This window comes from Taeniopygia guttata, chromosome 8 (genome assembly GCF_048771995.1).
Source record: "Taeniopygia guttata chromosome 8, bTaeGut7.mat, whole genome shotgun sequence".
Lineage (NCBI taxonomy): Eukaryota > Metazoa > Chordata > Aves > Passeriformes > Estrildidae > Taeniopygia > Taeniopygia guttata.
In genome coordinates, this window is record NC_133033.1 from 28,847,928 (window position 1) to 28,868,001 (window position 20,074).

The 20,074-nt window shown below is 44.8% G+C and overlaps 1 protein-coding gene and 1 long non-coding RNA gene across 3 annotated transcripts in view; one reads left to right on the forward strand and one right to left on the reverse strand.

Annotated features, from left to right (window-relative positions):
* Window positions 1–15,544, reverse strand: part of SUCO (SUN domain containing ossification factor) — a 38,068-nt gene extending 22,524 nt beyond the window's left edge. The window contains exons 1-4 of one of the 2 annotated variants that reach the window (XM_030279715.4): window positions 15,081–15,544; window positions 4,515–4,623; window positions 2,171–2,272; window positions 758–903 (exon numbers count right to left, since the gene is read on the reverse strand). In XM_030279715.4, the coding sequence (XP_030135575.4) occupies window positions 758–903; window positions 2,171–2,272; window positions 4,515–4,623; window positions 15,081–15,145 (422 nt within the window). In that variant the 5' untranslated portion in view covers window positions 15,146–15,544. The remainder of the gene's footprint in view (window positions 1–757; window positions 904–2,170; window positions 2,273–4,514; window positions 4,624–15,080) is intronic. The other variant, XM_030279717.4, reaches the window with a different exon arrangement.
* LOC140684632 (uncharacterized) lies at window positions 14,651–18,547 on the forward strand. Its single transcript, XR_012057186.1, has 2 exons — window positions 14,651–14,764; window positions 15,610–18,547. It is a non-coding gene; the product is annotated as an uncharacterized lncRNA (long non-coding RNA).
* Window positions 18,548–20,074: the final 1,527 nt, after the last annotated feature.

The following is a 20,074-nucleotide window of genomic DNA, read 5'->3' on the forward strand; positions in this document are numbered from 1 at the left end:
CAAAGCAGAAAAACTGAAATCTTAAAAAACCCAAAATACCAAAGACAAGTCTACTTCATTTTCAATCTGTTCAATTTTTAGCCAACAATACACTTCATCAGCAGTCAGAACAACATTATTTCCCTTAGCACACATTTAAAAGCCCAAAGAATTTCCATATTGCAGTTCACATTTGATAACATCCCACAAGAAAAGGGAAACAAAAGGAAGTACATGGACTCCAGAAAGCTGCCTGCAGCAGAGGCAGCTCTGCAATACACTACTAGGAATTAATCTGCATTGACTGCATTTATATAAGAATTTGCTATTTTGTCAAAAGTCTCTTATTATCAGAACTTGAGACTCTGTTTTTGTCCCAAGATAAAATTCTGCAGAGTTCCTTAACTGAAAGCAGAGGCCATTGCTGAAGCAGCCTCAATGCTTGTTGACACACATGTGAAAGCACATTTGTGAAAGGCAGAAGTCCTAATGGTAAAGCCCTGAGGCCTTTTATAGTACAGATTATCTAAGCATGATGGCTTTTTTCAAAGCAGAGGCTTAGAAACTGATCATGGCAATAGTATTCCACCTCATGCAAGTGCACAACTGTTCATTCACACACTGAGGAAATGGTGGCACACTCCATGAGCACTGACACCATAAACCAGCAAAACAACTGTGGGAAGCAATCCCATCTTATCCCTACTGTACACCTTAACAAGAGCACAGTAAGTTATATTCTCTCAAAGACCAAAAGAACAAAATTGCAAGAGCTTACTCAGGCTGTGAGACTGGAGGTATCTCTGAGGTAGGTGAACTGGAAGTGTTTTCAGTGCTTGGGACTATGCTGGATGAAGCTTCATTTACATCTGCCGAAGGTGGACTCACAACTTCAGGCTGGCTTGTTTCACTTATTTCTGATGTCTATAAAAACAGCCCAGGTGAATAAACATTTTTCAACACCTGAGTAAGAAAAGCATTCACACAATAACATCTACTGTGGAGTCCTAACAGTTTGGATTTCTGTCAGAAATTCATTTTGTTTCTTCCTAGACCTAGGTGGCATTCTATGCTGCTCTGGGATAGCTGAAATACTCTTCTGTGGTCTGTAATCATCATGTAAAAATATCAACTGGAGCAGGCCCGTACAACAGCTTCCTCAATGATGCAGTCCTATAGAGACTGCCATGAAAAAAAGCAGCTTGAATATTGCAGCAACCAAAAGAAACAGCTCTATTTGCTTGTGACATTACAATCAAATTTACTGGTTTTATCCTGAATTTTAGAGAAGGCTTTTAATTTCATCACTCCACTGGAGGTCCAAAATTATTTAAAGCCTATTCCATGCTGTAAGTGAACAAAGAGATACATCATTATTCATTTTTGAGTGTTTAGTAGTCTTGAGAATTATTTACTCTAGGTCTTCAGTTGTCATAAGCACACTCAAAATAATGCTTTGTAAATCTGAAAGAGCATGTAACCACCGAAACAGGTCAGATGAACTCCTGCAGCAAAAGGAAATACTGTACAAAACTCTCTTGTCAACAGCTACATTACTGCAAGTCATCTCACTAAACATGAAGGGGTCAAGAAGTTTTAACAGATTTAAACACCCAAACCATGATATAAACATTCTGAAGTATGTCCTATGTATGATGTAATCTACAAAACAAAAATATGTAAGCAAATAAATAATCTTTAACAGTTGGTTTGTAACATTTAACACCAAGCACTGACTCAACAGTATCAATGGCAGAGCTGAGATACAACCCTTTTTCCATTTTAACTAAGGAAATGAAAGTGATAGAAGCCATGAGGGAGCAAAGCTAAAATGGACTGCCATAATCACCAAGCCCAATCTACATAAAAGACCTCAGAGAAACGACTTTTTGTTTTATTTATAAATAGACATCCATACCTACAACATTCAATTTTAATTTATATTGGAAAGTTTTTAGTCAGTACTTCCAAATACTAAATTACTCATTATTTATGCACATGGGAAGTGCAAGGTGTGTTAGCTCACACATTCTCTCTTTTACTGGAAACATGAGTCTGACAGCAATCCAGTGTACAGGTGAAATGTGAGAGATGGTTACTATGAACTTTAGATAACCAAAATGAAAGACTGAAATTCAAGAAGCATTTCAAGAAGACTGCATGAAGACAGTGAATGAAACAAAAGCCTTGCCTGGTCAGATTTTGTCAAGTCATTGAGCAGCTCTTCCATAGAGTAACTCCGTGTGCTGGAGTCTGCAGGCTCAGGCTCCGGGCTGGGAGCAGCCTCTTCCCCCTGGGAGATTGAAGGCAAAAGTCAGGCTGCAGCCACAGCCTTCCTTGCTCACCAGAGCAGCTGCCGCTGGGACACACTGAACAACAGCACTTCTTTCACCAGCAAAACATCAAGGAACTAAGCTACAGTCATCTTCAGAACCACTGCCCACCTGTGTTTAAAATCCCAACTGCACAAAGACTACAGCAAGTCAAAATGATTCCGTTAAATCTTCCCTGAAAAGACCATTTTAGCACTGTCTTAAATCATTCCAATTGTTTGCTAAGGAGAGTTCCTCATTCTACTATGATTTCCTATGTCAAAAAGCCCTCCCCTATCTTCCTGCTGCCCAAAAGAGGAGAAAAAATTCTAAGCTGACTTGCATCAGACAACCATTAGAAAAATAACACGTGGCACATTTCAGTTGTAGCAGTCTTATCAGAACTACAGTAATTACACAAATCTACCAGAACCTCTTAAAGAAACCTTTTCTTCTACAGCTAAACATTCACCATCAAGTACAATGAATTCACAAAATAAAAAGTATCAACACCTGAGGGGAAAAAGTTTTAAACCCACCAGACTAAAGGTAGCAGGAATTTACACTTGCCCTGCAAACTTTTTAAAGTTATGACTGCAAAATATGCAAGCTGTTTTTGAGCAACACTTAAAATACGCAAGAAATGTGGTAGAAATTTACACCCACTTTGTTTTATTTTCTAAGTGCTATCTAAAATCCTGTGGCCATATACTGCATGTGCCAGTGTTCAGACCCAAAATGGGCTGCTGTGCTATACAACACTACATTATATTAATTTGAGAGAATTAAGCATCCACTGAAGTGCAGGAGCTACAAATCTGAGCTGATAAACCTTAGAGACAACTGGGCAACATTTTAGCCCAAATACTATTAGCTCACATCCCAGCCCCTAAGATGAAATAGCATCAATGGCTGAAGAGACAAGTGATCTAAGGCAAACTGATCAAGGGCTGCAGAATTGCTTCTCTGGAGCAGGACAGCTCCAGCAGCCTAATTAGGAGTAACAGACACTTGCTTAAGATTTCTCATCCACCCATGAGATTTTCTTTAGGGTGAAAACAACAGCCTAACATTAGTTTTCACATCTTTGGGTTTAAGTTCAGAAATCTGCTTACCTATGCATCCACATTAACAGAATGCAAGGAAGAATGTTGCAGAGTAGGAAATCATTTACCAGTGGCTTCCCAGTCTCAAAGCTTACTTAATCTTTCCAGTATTATTGCATCAGACATTAAATTCAAGCAGAACTTCTTTTTAGGCAGCCAGAAGAACAGGAATGCTATTTGGCTGCACAAGCTGGCAAAAAATTAGAGCTACCCTAGTTGGTGCAATGCTTAAGAAACCTACAATATTTAAAGGGATTTTTTATGGTCAGGCAGCTCTCCACTTGAGCCAGCTAGAATGTTTCACACACATTTTCTAAGTTTATTGTGGCACATAAAAACTTTTTTGGAATGAGGACTGTGATTAACACTACTACAGATTGCTGGAGGAAACAGGAAAACCAACATATCAATATTATCCTCATTTAGAATAGGACTGATTCTGTACCTGGGTAAATAAATAAATGAATGAAATTACCATGATTTTCTGACTCAATAGATTGGGAACTCACTATGCAATGCAAGATGCAAACTTGCCATCAGAGTGGGACCATTACACTCAATTAACCTAAAGTGCTGAGTAAAGTAAAAATGAAAGGGACCACAGCTTATTCATTATACCTTTCAGAAACATATTGTAGCCTTCTTAATTTTTATTGAACAGAAGGAATGCAAAGTGATAAATACTGACTTGAACCAATTAATCTTAAATCTTCTCTTTAGGATAACAATCATCTGTACACCATTTTTAATACAACACAGATGGAAGTGGCATAACGTGGCCTAGACTTACCCAGCCCATCACCTCCTAGTGTGGCTCTACAGAGCCACACACTTCCCCTGATCCCCACTTCTAACATCTGGCCCCCAAATTAAAAAAAAAGAAAAAAAAAAACCATCAGTAGCTTTACTATTCATTCCTTCTCTTGCCCCAAACTATCCATATGAATTTTTGCACGACTGCAAGAAATGAAGGAGAATAAAAACTTGGTAAGATATCATGGCTCAAAGAACAACTGAGTACATTAAACATTCTGGCCACAAAGATCCCATGAAGAATCTTATTTTACAATTTAGTATTTAGTCAGACTGAGTAATTAGCATGATGCATCCAGCATACCTTTTCCTGGACATTTTCATCCTCACTGGCAAGGGCACAAGCGTCACCTGAAGCATACTGCACCACCGATGAGAGAGTGTCTTTACAAAAGACATTCCAAACAGGAAGCCTATAAAAAAAAAGTCAAAAAGCTTTATTTAAAATGAAGTCTTACAATTCCCTCAGCATTGTCTCCCTCAATCTTCTCTTCTTCAGCTGTTCCCATGAGGAATCTAAAAAATACATGTACAGTTCATGGATACTCATTCAAAAAACCCATTTGAGGAGTCACTAGAAGTTAGCAACAGAAAACACCACAAATTTACTACTTCCCAAAGAAAAAAAGTATCACCAAACCAGAACCTGGAGTGTCACCACACCAAAAACTGAAAGCTGACACAAATTAGCTAAGTTACAGCAAGTTAGGAACATCTTGAATCAACATCCTTTGTCACGAAGCAGTGAGATATTTTTAGCAATCATTATTACTAAGCAAAACCTTACGTCACAGACTAAAAAGCAAAATATCCTTAATCCACTGTACAGAGCCTACCTGAGAAGGTTTCATATAGTCAGTATCATCAAGCACATTTAAGAAAATTAGAGAAAATAAGTACACTAAAAAATGCCCAGGCAAAAACTCCCATGAGATTTGTTTTCTACTTTTTTTCCAACAGCTTTGGTTGTCAGCAGAAATTGATTTATTTCTGAGAAAAGCCTCTACAAACACTTGTACTAAAAGGCATCTTTTCTTTATTATCATACATGGTCCCTTCACATCCTGGGGAGCATCTACAGTGAACCATCAGGCTTGGAGGCCCAAAGGTTCTCATGCTGATTTCAACCAAGGCCAGCAGAACATGAAGCAAACTGAGTTTTTATGGAGTCTTCAACAATGCTGGAACACCAGCTAGGCACCACTTTAAACACAAACATTTTCCATTCAGGAAATGCTGTTTACATAACAATCAGGTGATTGGAATGACCTCCTGTGAACAAACACAAACATCACCCTGCACCCTGAAAACAAGAGCCACCTTCTCCTCAGAGGAGACAGGTCCATGGCACAGAAAATTCTGCATGCAGCAACCTTCTGACAATAGTTCTGAGAAATGAAACAGCCTTAACATTAATCATAACAGTAACATTATTAATAGGTCATTATTCACTTACACAACTGGGATCACTACTGCTTGGAATTTGAATTACCAGTTTTCTTCAAACTTGAATATCAACTTTATTGGGAAGTCTATGCAGTGTAGACTCCTCCACTAAGAAGGAACCCATGAAACAGACCACAGACAACTACTAAAAATTTAAGTTTCATGTATATATACAGATGTATATTTTCAGTGGCTCTCTCCACAGGAGAGACAGTGCACAAGGAACTTGTGGGATTTCACATATTACTATGGAGATGAGCAAGTAAGGTGTTCCACCTCTGTCTCAGCCCCAAAGCACCTCAGTAATTTCTCTTCTTTTTGAGGTAGCATCTTCCCTCTGTACTAAATGAAAGCCTTGAAGTCAGGCAGAAGCAGCTGCAGTTAGTGGAAAATAAAGAACTGAATGTAAGGTATGAAAACAGTAATAACCGCATATTGTAGCAGGTACAAAGTCTCACATCTCAGTTAAGGATTAGGCATAAGGCTTCTCACACATCTTAAATTCACATCCCATCATGTAGTTACCTGTTTGTATTGAGTTTTCCATCAAACCTCTGTCCTACCCTTTGCACAGGAGGTTCATTTCAGAGCATGAATGAAATGTTACCAGGTTTCTATGGCCTTATTACCTAGCTTTCACTTGGAAAAATTAGTTATGCAAATAATTTTGAGTCATTTATATTTCTGAAAAGGGGTTCCAATCATTTCATGGTGAAATTCTCATGCTCTGAACTCCAGTACCTCTCTTTTGAGATATAAGGACTCCCTGGTTCTTCATAAAAATACATCAGAAACATAAAATATTATAGAACATCACCCCACTCCTTCATTACACGGCACAAGCCTTTGTTTCCCATTTCACTTCCACTCTGGGGGGCACCTCGGGTGAGCTGCACAGAACAGCAATAACTCCTTGGGGACAGAAAAGGAAAGACTTCAAAGCCTGTGAAATGGCATTTTAAAATACAAGGTCTACCCTCACAAATGCATGAATAACTGCTTTAGCACTAAAAGCACAGAAGGCATATATTTCTTGCCTTAATCTATTGAGAGATTTCATGCAAGAAATCAGGCTGTATCAGGTCACAAAGACAGATTTTAGAAGAATGCATATTGACAGCTCAGATTTAAGCTATTCTGACACAATCTGTGTCCAATGTCTCACCTACTTATTTTCCAAAATTCTTCTTGGTCTACTCCCCAACTCCAACATGACGCCTCAAGTCTCCCAAAAGCCCTCCAAGCTAGGGAGGGGACTGAGAACTCATGTTCATGCACCCACAGGAAAACCTGATCCCTCCTGCTGCAGAGCATGCAGCTCACAGGATGCATCACTCAACTACTGCCAGGGAGTTCTGACACACTCAGAACACAGACATGTGAGACCAGCCAGTCTGGGAGAAGTTAATAACCTTATCAAGACCACCAGCAGTAGTTTTTTTCTTCTGACTTCTAACATTTTGCATATTAATTCAACAGGCTTCTTTAGCTGAAAGGATAGAGCTCACAATAAAAATAAATTGCCAAATGGCACAGCACCTCTGTTAACCATTTAAAAACCCCAACAAAGATGAGAAGCCAACTGTTAATTTACAGAGAGTAAAATTCCCCTTGAGTTCAATTGACTTGCAGTGTACACCCAGTGGAAGTACAGCAGTTTCTGCAGATACTAATCTATCTTTCCCTGCCTTGTGACCCAGCAGTGGGATCTAAATGCTGACTCAGAACCAAGCAGACCTAATGCCCAAATGAGATCAGTCCCCAGAGACACTGTCACAGGTATGAGGCAGATCTTCAAAATGAAGAGATTGCTCCAAACACATAACCCACAGCTGCTGACTTGTGTGGATACTGAAGTTTTCAATAGTTCCATTTTTGTAACCATGACTCAAAACACCACCTGCTATTAAATCTCATCAAGAACAAAGGAACTTAAGCATGACTCTCTGTCCTATCATTAATGCAGTTTAAAAGCTATTTTCTCTAATAACACCATGAACTTTCCAGCTTAATGTGCACAAACCCAAAAGCACAGGCTACAAGCTCAGACAAAGCAGCAGGGGTGGGTGGGGGAATCTTTACTTTTCTCAGGGCAGGCTCATACTGTGGTTGCCCATTGAAGCAGAAATACAGCTCACCCCTATCTGGATGGTTCACTACACTCACTGCTACACAAATTGGCCATGGTCTGCTGATGAACGTTCTGCTTTTGAAAAGGAACACACTGAAATTCAAAAGTGCAGGTGGTTTTGAGATTGCAGTGTAAGTTTCACGTGAAAGACCATCCACTTCTGATCTGACTGAAACACTTCAAGTAATTGTGAAGAAGGCTGCAGAAAATTATCAGAGATAGTGAAGCTACGGATAACTGTTCTGACAGGCATAAAAATCAAGTAGAAAACAAACAACTGGTAAGAAAAATTAATCATACAACTTACAGCTAAAAAAAATTCCAAAATAAGAAGGTAAGAGGAGTTTGCCCACAATTTGATCAGAGACAAACAGCTTAGACTTTCCTTTCCAAAGACTTCATACAACACTGACACACAACTTGAGTTTAAACACATCTGTCCTCAAAATGATTAATTTCATAATTTCACCCAAAACAAGACCTATTTCTGGACACTGGAGAGTGAAGCAGTTCAGAACAGTTTACATTTGGCACCTGCAAGACAGGGGAATTTGAAGCAGGGAAACTAAAAGGAATTTATCAGCAGTGCATAGACCCCAAGCCCTGCCCCCAGGGAGGGTAACCACGGACAGATCCCAGGGGGCTGTGTTACCAACAGGTGCAGATGTACCAGCGCCCAACAGCTGAGAGGGAGAATGAAGATGTCACTGTCCCTGCCAGGTGACAACTCCCTACTCAAAGCACTCACAGATCACTTCACATAGGCCCGTGCAGGAGGAGGGGTTTGGGCCAGCAGAGCAGGCCTGTGAGGGGGGAAGAGGCACCTGTTTGCTGAAGATCACCTTCTTCATTACAGACTGGCTTTAGATTAATGAGCTTGAAATGGTAAAAGCCGTGAAAGGGCAAGAAAAGCAGCAAAACACCTTTTGCTGTGAACAAGTCCTACAGGTCTGTGACTGCTTCCACCAGCTAGCTGACAAAGAGAAAAAAGGCTCTGCAGGAATGAGGAGCTCAGCAGATCACAACTGAACTCTCCAGTCAGCAGCATCCTGCCTCGCAGCCGCTGGCAACACAGGAAAAACAGCAAAGGCAGGGAATCCTCCTCTCTCCCAGCAACTTCACAGAATCAATCTTCCTCTCCCAACAGGCCAGCCAGGGGGACTTGTATTTAAAAGAGCCTGCAGAACAAAGTAAATGTCATGAAAAATGAAGACCAGGACATTATTTCAACCAGCTACAAGAGGAAAACCACTTGCAAGACACTGAACTGCTGCAGCACAACCTCCCCAGACACAACACTCACTTCTGCATGTGAAGTGGAAATACATCTTGATAAATGCAAAGAATAACCATTAATCTTCTTCAATCCAAATAAGAAAACCCCAACAAAACAAAGAAAAAAACACCCTTCATTTAGAAGCCGTTTATTACCACAGAAGAGCATCATGTATTACTAAGATAATTTTGAAAGTTATGATGAACCTTTAAGGGAGGAAAAAGCTGAAAACTAAAACTGCAGCTCTAGACTAAGCATCACTGGTATCACCTCATTTCCTACCACTAAAAAAAAAAGAAACAAGCCAAAAACAGCTGAAATTTGAGCTTTTTTTGCAAATTCTTTACCAATCTGTGGTATTTTGCAATTAACTTTTTAAGAGCTTGCCCACACTTTACAAAGAATGTGCTCTCCAAACAGTTATTTCGCTTATTCAGAGGAGCCAAACACAAAGATACTTCTGACCATACTGAATTTCATAGCTGCATACAATGAGATTCCAATCTTTGGTTTAAAATAGGGCTTTCAGCATTTTAAATACCATTAACATGCAAAGCTTGCAAAAGGAGGTTCCGGGAGCACCAGATACTTTATCAGATCAAACTGATTTACTGCATCCCCCTTCAGGCACACGGGAATCTGCACCCTCTGCTCTGCTCTGGAGATTGTGGATTCATTCCAGTAAGTCCTGAGGCGGGGGAAAAAGTCAGCTCTGATCCAAGGAATGCTCAGCTATCCAACCCAAGAAGACACAGAGGATCACAATATTTGCTCTTGACTGTCCACTGTTGTCCCAAGTTAAACAACAGAAACCAACTTCATTCCCTGCTTGCAGTGCTCCCAGGGTTACTCCCATTCTCTCCTGGAAAAGGTTACTGAGATAACAGCGCCTTCACAGGACTCTGAGACCATAAGAGACAACAACCTACATTAAATGCAGGTTCCAATGCAACACTGAAACAAACACAAACCTCCTTCTCAAAAGGAGTATCCAGGTGCCCTATTTCAGGCACTTAAAGCAGGGCAGAAGTCACAAGCCCTCTGGAAGCACCCAAAGGACAGGCAGTTCCTGGTGTTCCTTGGAAACAGACTTCTGCAATACTGAAGAAGATTGCAGCGTATCAGAAGCTCCCTGCATTCTCAAACTCTAATTATTTTCTCTGATGCAAGAGTCTGGGGAAGAGCACCCATTCCAGAAAACAAACAAACAAAAGACCACACTATAAATCTGATAATTTATAGTGTATAGTGTATTTTTTGTATGGGATTTCAGCATTATCTTGATTGCCATTTCAAAACCTAGCCAAACCAAGTTACTGCCATTCCTTTGTGCACCTGAGCTGATTTTTGAACTGTTGGAACCTTCTACTAATATTCCAATCCAGTTTGTCATTCACATCAGTATTTTCACTCACCCAAGCTGTGGGACAAGTCTGTCTGTTATACCAGCTCAATATTTCCAGCAAGAATTAAGAATTTGATTTACAGTTCTAGGTTAACCTGTTCTTGGCTAAAACTTTTCATGCACATCCTCTCCAGGCTGCAGCACCTCCAGAGTGAACTTTAAAAGACACTGCATGTCCTCCCCTTGAAAGAGGAACAGAACTTGCCAAAAGTTGGATCAGTAATGAAAAGTAAAGACAAGAAAAAACGACTCTACAAGAGTCACAGTAAGAACATCAAAGTGAAAAAGAACTAATAGCAGGCTAGAGAAAGACATTTCAGAAAGAGTTCAAGTTAAGTCCTCAAGGGAGGCACATTTCACTGCAACAGGCAAGGTCTTCTACACCAACACAGACACCTCGTGATGGGGTAGAGGCCACTTCAGTACACCATTTGCATAACAAACAAACTAACCTGAAGTTTCTAGGACATATCTCTTAGAAGATACTGCATGAAAGCAACTCACTGATTTTCAAATCATTTTAGAAGGTAAAATATTCAATAATTGATTGAGCCAAGCACTTGTTTTGCATAAGACACCAGGGCCTCTAGTTGCATGTACCACCTTCAGCATGAGCAGGCTGTAAGCTGGGCAGATTCAATTTTCATTTTTAGGAGTCCAAGAGTTCCAGTGCAGCTTTCGTCCCAGAGAGCAAAGACCCTTCCAAACAGGATACTCCATACCTAGGAACATACTTTCCATTTTAAAATCAGATGCCTAGAAGAACAGTTCTGATTATACTAGTGCTCAAATAATTTAATTTCTTCCTGCTATAAAATGCACACGCACAGTGTTTATTTTAGTATCAGCCTTCTGAAGAGATTTAAGTACTCAAGAGAAGAATCAGCTGAAAAAATTCTGAGCCCCACAGGCCAATTACTCTTGTAGTCCTATCCAGATCATGAGGGCATGCATGAAAAAGAGGATTTCAGTGGCAAGAGGCACATTAATGAGGCACACTGGAACACAAACCTCTCACACCTTTGTGCAATTAACAGAGGCGAGCTCCAGGCTAGAGCCACAAGTCAGCAATGAGACAAATAAAGGTTCAATCAGCAAAAGCTCCCCCGTGTGATCCCCAGTGTGATTTGCACAGCTCTCACCTGTGCAGCAGCAGCACCAATGGACCCACTGGTGTCACCACAGTGCCAGTCCAGCACTGGGGCTTTCAGAGCTCCTCACGGTTACAGCTTCCACAAGCACACCTTCCAAACCAGGCAGGAAATGCAAACCCAAACTGCAAATATCTTCTCTCACTAAAATCCACATGAATCCACACATTAATAGGCATGAATAAAAACCAGTATCCCTTTCCACTGTACTTGGTAATGCAGGCTTCATTCCTGGATGTGCCACTGACCCAATCCGGCCTCTACAATTTCCAGGGTACATTCTGATGGTGGATTTCAGTCAGAGCTCCTAGGCCATGGGGTTTGCCACCAAAACCAGCACATCTTGCTGCTAAATCACTTTGACACAAGGCATTTCCTGATGCAGGATATTCAGAGAGTAACAACTGAAGGATCCTGAAGTGTACATGCACTGACCCTCATCCTCCTTTCACTCACAGCTGTAAAGCCAAGTAGCAGAGTTAATAAAAGCTAAGTAGGTCAGGATATGGCAGTGAACTTTCTGGGGTAGAAAGACAAATTACTGGATGCACAATTTCTTTATGAAACTCCCGGTTAACACTTATTAAGTACAGCTTACGGCAGGCAAAAGCTGATGTCAGAATAATTTATGCAGGTCACTCTTCAAAGAGCCATCACAGCTGGTCTCACTTCAGATAGTCCTGGTACCCTACAAGCTTCTAAACCTACTCCACTTACTCAGCTCTGAATGGTGGCAAACTACAAAGCACTGCCAGTTTTAAATGTATTTTTTATATTATGATCATGCACACAAAGGGATTAACTGGAGCACTAAGGAGGCTCTGAATTCAGGACAAGAGCACAGTGGAAGCCCCAAACTGCACAGATGCCTATTATTTTTGGAGCACTACATTCCTGAGCCACACCTCCAGCACAACTATTTCCCCAAAGCCATCCTGCTCTTTTGAAACTTGGAGCAATGCTGTTGGCTCAGGGCTGTCAGAGCTGTGGCTGGCCCAGCTTCAGGAAGCCCCAGGTACTGGTAACTGACCCAAAGAGCACCACATCCCCTTTACTGAAAACGCACTGGCTAACAAACCCCTACTCACTCTTCTGCTTATTTGTGCATCTCCTAAAACACTGACACATTTTCAATGCCCAGGATGACATCTTCCACTTCAAGTGTCAAATCAATTATTTTTCCCCTCAGCTGATCTTTGCTACTTCCCCACTGAACCAACTTTTTCAGGTGAGCTTGAAAATGCATCGTGAGAGATTTTGAAATTTCCTACTTTAAGCTTAGTTTCAAAGAAAGAAGCAACAGCTACTCGGAAAGAAAACAAAAGCCCTGGTTAAAAAAAAAAAAAAAAAAAAAAGAAGTCCAAAAGTCCAAACAGCCCCAAGTGTTCTCTGAGTAGCTGTTTTATCTCATGGGTTTTTCCCTGACTTTTGGGGCTCCATTTGATCATCTGTTGACCACCAGTTACACCTGTGAGGAAAAATTTCTCTCCTACTAGCACAAAGCCCTTTGAAAATTACATCTCAAAACAACTAAATTTAAAAAGCCAACATTTATCACACAAATCCTTCCATTTGCTATTTGAAATGTCTTAACTGCTAAAGTGAACAAAGGTACTGATTTTCTTTACAGTAAAAAGTTAAATAAATAACAACTTATCAGCTTCTACAGTGCACCAACTATGCGTGAACAACAGACTTCAAGACTTCCTAATTACAACTCTGACGTGACTACTGAAATTTATGCAGGTCCCAGTGCCATCCTGCGGAAAAGGTTTCAAACTCTCTAATGTGAATTCATATTTGCACAGCAGACTAGGAAACTGGAGTTGCATCCCTCAACATTTAAATTCATCCACTGGCTCCTAACCAATAGCAGCCAGTGAGCAGGTTGCTTTTTTAAACTCTTTTTTTAGAGTTTTGCATTGGGGCACTCCAATGCAAGCTCCGAGATCAGTTAAGACACTGCCTGAAAGAGCAATCCCTTTTGAAGGGTAATAAAGAGCAGCTCCATTTTGCTCCTACCAAAGAAAAACATAGAAGTTGTCAGGGATTTAAAGAACAAATACATTACTCTAACAAGACAGCTGAACATTCCTTCATTAATATGGAATTATCCCGAAAAAAACCTGAACTTTTCCACAAAATCAAGTCCTGGTGAAACAGCAGACTAAGAACACAGTGACAAAAAAATCAACCTGACCACCTATTGATCATTAAGCTAAAAACCCCTTCCACTAACAAATTACCTGGAGGCAGGAACAGATTGTCAGCCCTCAAGGCACTCTAAACAAGAAACAAAAACTGTTTTCTTAATAGGAATCTTAGCTATACAACTAAAACCTGCTGCCAGAACTTCACTGTCCAAGGAGCAAAAGCAAAGCAAAGTTTCCTGGAGACAGTTCATGAGGCTCACAGCTCACTTGATCAAACCCCCGTGGCCAAGAGGTTTTTTTTTTGGTTTAAATTTTGCTAAGTGTAAACACAGCAACCGAGTTTTTAATCACTTTTTAGATGTGCTTTTGTCTCCAAACCTCAAAATGTGGTGACACGAACCAAAGCTGCTTCAGTACTGTCCAAACACAAGCATGAACAGCAGATTTGCAACTGATTGTGTAAAATAGAGGTGCCTGGACTCCCACTCTTCACCCAACTGTGAGACAAGCCAGAAGCTCAGAATGATTTCTTTTTTTAAGCAGACTACCTGAACAATCTATGGGAACTGTGCTGTGGTATATACACCAAAGTGTGGCTGTTCCATTTGCAATATCTGCAGTTTGCTGTTCAAGCTGGCTATCAGCTCTCACACAGTGACTCACCAAGTTCAAAGAGGGGCAAAGTTTAAGAAGGTTGGAACTTACCATAGAGAAATACATTATACTAATATTTATATTCTGGTAAATGTAATTTCTTAAAGGAAGTTTGAGAAGAAAGTAAACGGGATGTTGGAACAAAGTACAGTTCAGGTAATCACTATAAAAAACACTGTCAAAGGCATAATCAGTGCAAAAATCAGAGGGTTCATTTAGTTTGACTTAACAATACTCCTGAGAGACTCAGAGAAAGGGTTTCAAGAACAAGGCACCGTGATCTTCCAGAGGATAACGCAAGAGCTCAGCCTGAAACTGGAAACGCAAGGATGCCTCGGGTAAAAGCACAGAGACACAACAACACACTTCAAAGCTTGGTGACAAACACCGCCGGTGACTCCTGCCGCTGCTGTCACCTTCCCGGGTGAGCACATCCCGGGCAGCCCCGCAGGAAGCGCCTCGCCTTCCCGCTGCCCGGGGAGGCCGCGGGGCTTCCCCCGCTGGGAGCACTCAGAGCGCACCGGGCCCGCTCCTGCGCCACCCGTCCGGGCTGGGGGCTCACCGCACCGTCCCCACAGCTGCGTTCAGCCGCACCTCCCGAGCGCGGCTCTGCGCTGCCGCCGGCGGCGGGGCTGAGGGGAGGCCGGCACTCACCAGAGCAGGGCGCAGAGCAGGAGGCAGGAGCCCAGCGGCAGGGGCCGGCGGGGAGGCTCCCTCATGGTGTCCCCGGTGTGGCTGGCGCGGCCGGGCCGGGGCGGCGCATCCTCCTGCGGGCGGCGGCGCGGGGGGCCCCGGGCGGCGCGGAGGGCACCGGCCGTGCCTGCGCGCGCCCCGCCCCGCGCGCGGCCGTTACTGCCCGCGGGCCCCGCCCCGCGCGCTGAGCTGGAAGGATGCGCGTCACCCGCTCCGCGCCGCCAGCCAATGGGCTCAGCGCCTCGCGGCTTAGCCCCGCCTCCCCGCCCCGCCGATTGGGCAGCGCGCCCCTCCAAGGACCCCGCTGTGTGAGGCGTATGCGGCAAACAAGCCGTTAAAGGGAAATCGCCATCGCGATAAACGGCGGCTGGCGGCCGAACCTCCGGCCGCGAGGCACCTGAGGAGCGCCGCTGCCTCCGTTTCCAGCGGCATTTCAAGCACCGGCGCGCCCACATGGCATCTCTTAATTTTCTTTTCTATTTTGATTCAGGCTTCTCTACCGCCTGCCGAGCGCTGAGGCCCGCAGAGGGCATAGCCGCGCGGAGGCTGCCGGGAGTTGTAGTTCCGGACTTCCGGCCGCCATTTTCCGTCGCCCTCAGGGCTCCGTGAGGGGCAGCGGGGCCCGGTTTCACCTGAGCTCGCCGGCGCGCTCGGGATGTGTCAGTGAACATTCACATGCATCGTGGGAGCGGGGCCCGAGCAGGGAGCGCTGCTCCCGGGGGGCGCTCAGGGAGCACAGGCCCGGTAGCGTGTGGGACAGAAGCGAGGAGCCCCCCTGGCAGCGGAGCGGTGGAAGAACGCACCGGTTGTTAAGGAAACACGAGGCGATCCTGCGGTAACACGACCCCAACGCGCCCCTCCGCAGCAGGAAAGCCTCACTGCTGCCAAAAGCAGCGGCGGGGCCGCGGAGAGAGGCGCGGGGGGAGGGCCCGGCCCGGCCCGGCGAGTGCGGCGGTGAGTCAGGAGCGATCCGCGCTGCAAAGGAGGCTGAGGGAGGAAGGGCAGCCCAGCCCGCAGGCAGGCTGTGAATCACGGCCGTCCCACAGCAGCAGTGTGGGAATCCAGGGCTTCCCTCTGGCTGCCCTGGCAGGTCTGGGACCCTGGCAGAGGGTCAGAAACCCCCCTGGACAGAGCCCCCACAGACACTGTCTGTGATCTCTGTCCATGGAAAAGAGTTTTCAATCTTACAGGATGAGTTACAAGCTTTGAGTGTTTGATAAGAGTAATAATTAAGTGTGACAGGGGTGCAAAAGTAAAATTTTAGATTTCTAGATTAGGGGTTCAGAGGGAACAAGATGGAGGAATTGGGTGTGTCTTGTCCTTTTCCTCCTTCTTCATGCCCTCCATGTTTCACTGTAGTGTTGGCATTTTTCTGTTGGTTTAGGCTGGGGACACACTGTTCAACGTAGGTGACAGATATTGGCACGTTATTGTAAATCCAGCACAGGTAGTTTGTGGTATTTAATGTTTGTACCATCCCACTGAGGGCAGAGCCCCACACGCTGCCCTGCAGGACAGAGCTGCGGCAGGGCAGCAGAACATGTTAGAGATAAACAGAATAAACAACCTTGAAACCAGCACAGACGAATTATGGCTTCTTCTTTGGCAGCGGGGCAGAAAAACAGAGACTTTCTACAATCTCAGAATCACCAATACCCACAGATTCCGACACAGCAGGTCACAGCTGCTGCCTTGCACAGAGCCGCTCCAGCCCCGTGACCGGCCCTTACAGAGCCCTGCCATGGCGTGCCTGCAGTCAGCCAGCAGCGGAGACCTCTGGAAAGTCTTTGCGTCTGTTCTTTCCCTGATTTTTCACCCTGTGACTTCGTGCCTTCTTCAACACATGATACTCCCTGCCCTTGTGAAATTCCCAGAGGGGCGGGAGCAGTGCAGGTCCCACCCGCTCTGTTTGAACCGGGTCCGGGAGCCTCGGGGCATTTGCCCATCCCAACAGCACAGCCTTGGCCACAAAGTGCCTGCTGGGCATGGCCAGGACCAGAGCATCCATCTATGAAGCACTGGAAATTCAAACACCTGCTGGTGTGGCTGCTGGAAGAGCTGGTAAACATTCATTAACCCATTGCTGAGTACTGCCAGCCAGAGCTCTTGGCCTCAGTGCTGCAACGGGCCATGGCTGAGCCTGTCTCCATTCCAGGGACAGAATTCCTGCAGCCTCCCCAGCCACTGGAGAAGGCTCTGAAGCCACACTGGCTCAGCCCATGGGGCTCCCACACACTGTGATCCCGTTAGGAGTAAGCACAGCTTAGACCAAGCACAGCCACAGAGCTCTCACCAAGGACACATCATCTCAGGGGAAGCTTTACAGTGCTGGGATCCTGGAGGAAAAGCCCCTTTGAGTCAGTCTCCACCAGGTATGAGCACCCCTGAGAAGAGCCTGGATCAGCCAGGCAGGGTCTTGATGTCCCCACCTCTGCCATACCCACACACCAATGCTTGCTAAGCTTGTTTCCCAATCACTGATGAGCAATTTAAGAGTCAAAAAAATGACAGATTACCCAATCTCCTAGCTAGAGCCCCTAATTAACCCAAAACCCAGTGGTACTGGGGTTACCAGAGAGCAAACATTTGTATGAAATTCTCAAAAACTGCTGCATGTTTGTAGCAGGGTTTGCTTTTTTTTTTTTTTTTGCTTGCTCTTGGCCAAATTTCTCATGGAAAACCCCAGGAGGAGACGAGTAGCGCAGTTCCCAAGAAATCCTGGGGCTGAATTTGAGCTCACCCTGCATGCCCTGGGCAGGGAACATCACTCTGCTGACCAGGAATAAAATCTGGGCTGTGGTGCTTGGCACCCCGGGTAGGGAAAGCTGGAGGAGGGCACCCAAGGGACACCTTTGAAGCAGCGGGAAGGAGGAGGTGGTGCTGTTTTACCTGCCCGGTGATGGGGCAGTGCTCGTCCACGGCACCCCAGCATTCCAACAGGCTGGCTGTAGAGTATCCCCCAGAGATTTGGGCATTTTAGGATGACTTCTGGAGAGACAGCTGATCCTGGGGTACACCCTGGGCCTCTGCCTTTCAGCACTTTGCAGCATTTGTTTGCTGCAGTGGCAAAACCTTCTCTCCCATTCATCCCTATCTGCTCTTTACAAAGGCTTTTTGTTTCCCCAAGTGTTGCCTTTTTTCTTTTTTTTTTTTTTTCCCCACATGTGATTTAATTCACACAAACTCCTTCCTCTTCTGACTATTGATCTTGGCTCCTTACTGGTTAAAATAAACTAAATCTTTCATAAGCAGGTTCTGACAACACAACTTTTGTTCCTTCCAGACACAATTTCCTGTTTAATTTCCTGACTGTTTCTTACTTGGTAAAGGAAAAGCTGTAAATTGCAAGATTGCTTCAGAGACCTTCCTCTGACTTCAGATGAACCGTTAACCACTTGCAGGAGAGAATCCAGCAAAGCAGCACAAAACTTGTAAAAAAAAAATCAATTTTTTTTTTTTATATCTCCGGCGATTCCCACCAAAAGGAAGGCTGTGCAAAAATGAAAGGTTGGAATCATTTTCCTTGGAAAATCAAACAGGAGCAACTCCACGTCCAGCTGAGCAGGTAATTGCTCTTTCATCACTCAGCAAACTGCCTGTGACACATGGGCTGTGCCTCCGTGGTCTCACATGGGGACATCCCCCCGCACGGGCTCTGATTCCCACTCCCACACTGCTTTAAATCCCGGGAGATGCTCCCGCGGGCACAGTGACCGCCTGATCCACCAACACATTCCCGCCTGATCCAGCGGCACATTCCCGCAGGCAGGGTCACCTGAGCGCTCTGTGCACGGAGCCTGCTTAGGGTTAATTAACGTGGTTGGGGTTAATGAACGTGGGCTGGCGCCGGGCAGCCTTGGCACACAGGGACACGGTGACACCGGCTGGGGCTGCCTGACCTGGTGCAGGAGAGCCACTGCTCAGATCTGCAGCCAGCAGCCCCAGCCCTGCCTGGAAGAGCCCTGAATTGTGGCACAGGTGGCACGGTGCCACGGCTCCAAAAGCAGGATGGAGCCAGGAGCACCCGTGCCAGCCCCTTGGGCAGCTCTTGCAGGGCACAGCCGTGTCCAGGTATCCTCCACTTGGCTCTGAGTCCCCTCTTTAGTGGGGACTTATTGGGGTTTTAGCTCAAAACCTGGAAGTCAAAACTTCATGTAAAATGAAGATAATGAATTGAGGTGGGAATGTCACTTTTGAAATTGTTTTTATTTTGGCTTCTCATTTCATGTGGCTAAATTTTAACTTTGCCTCGAAATGGGAGATAAAATGATTGCTCCAGTGGGGATGCCCAGGCAGGGCACAGCTGCAGCATCTCCTGGCCCTGCTGCAGAACCACAGAGCCTCTGCATGACAGCAAACACTCTTTCCTACAGCCAGTGCTTGGGAATGGATGGAAAACGGCTTCCAGGGGAAGGGATCCACCTTATCCTAGCCTGGCTGGCAGGTGTTCCAGGCACAACTTCAGCAGCAGCTGGCTGTGACACCACTGCAAAGCCCTGGTGCTGGAGAAGACAACGTGCTCAGCCACTGGGGAGCTTCTCTTACTGTCTGATGGGGCTGATGGAACAGGGAAAGTCCAAAGGCTGCTGACAGCTGGGACACAGAGAATCCACATTAATTCCTGCTCTCAAGATGGAAATGTGGTGTGGGCCTGGGGGCTTGCAGTGGGGTGAGCCGTGCTGGGTGCCTTGGTGCCCCTGGTGCTTCCCAACACGTGCTGTCTGAGCCCCCCTGGAAAAGAAAATCAAATTTCACTGCAGAAACCGAGAAACGGCAAAACTTCACAATGAAAGTGTGAAGCTTTTTTAAGCCTTCATTTCTGGGAGGACAGCGTGGGCTGAAGCTTCCCCTTCCCTCTTCCCCCTCTGCCCTGGGGCGAGAGGAAGGGCTGGGAAAGCACCTGGTGCAGCCCGGGGCCAGTTTCCTCTATGGCCCTGTGCAAATCAAGGCCACAG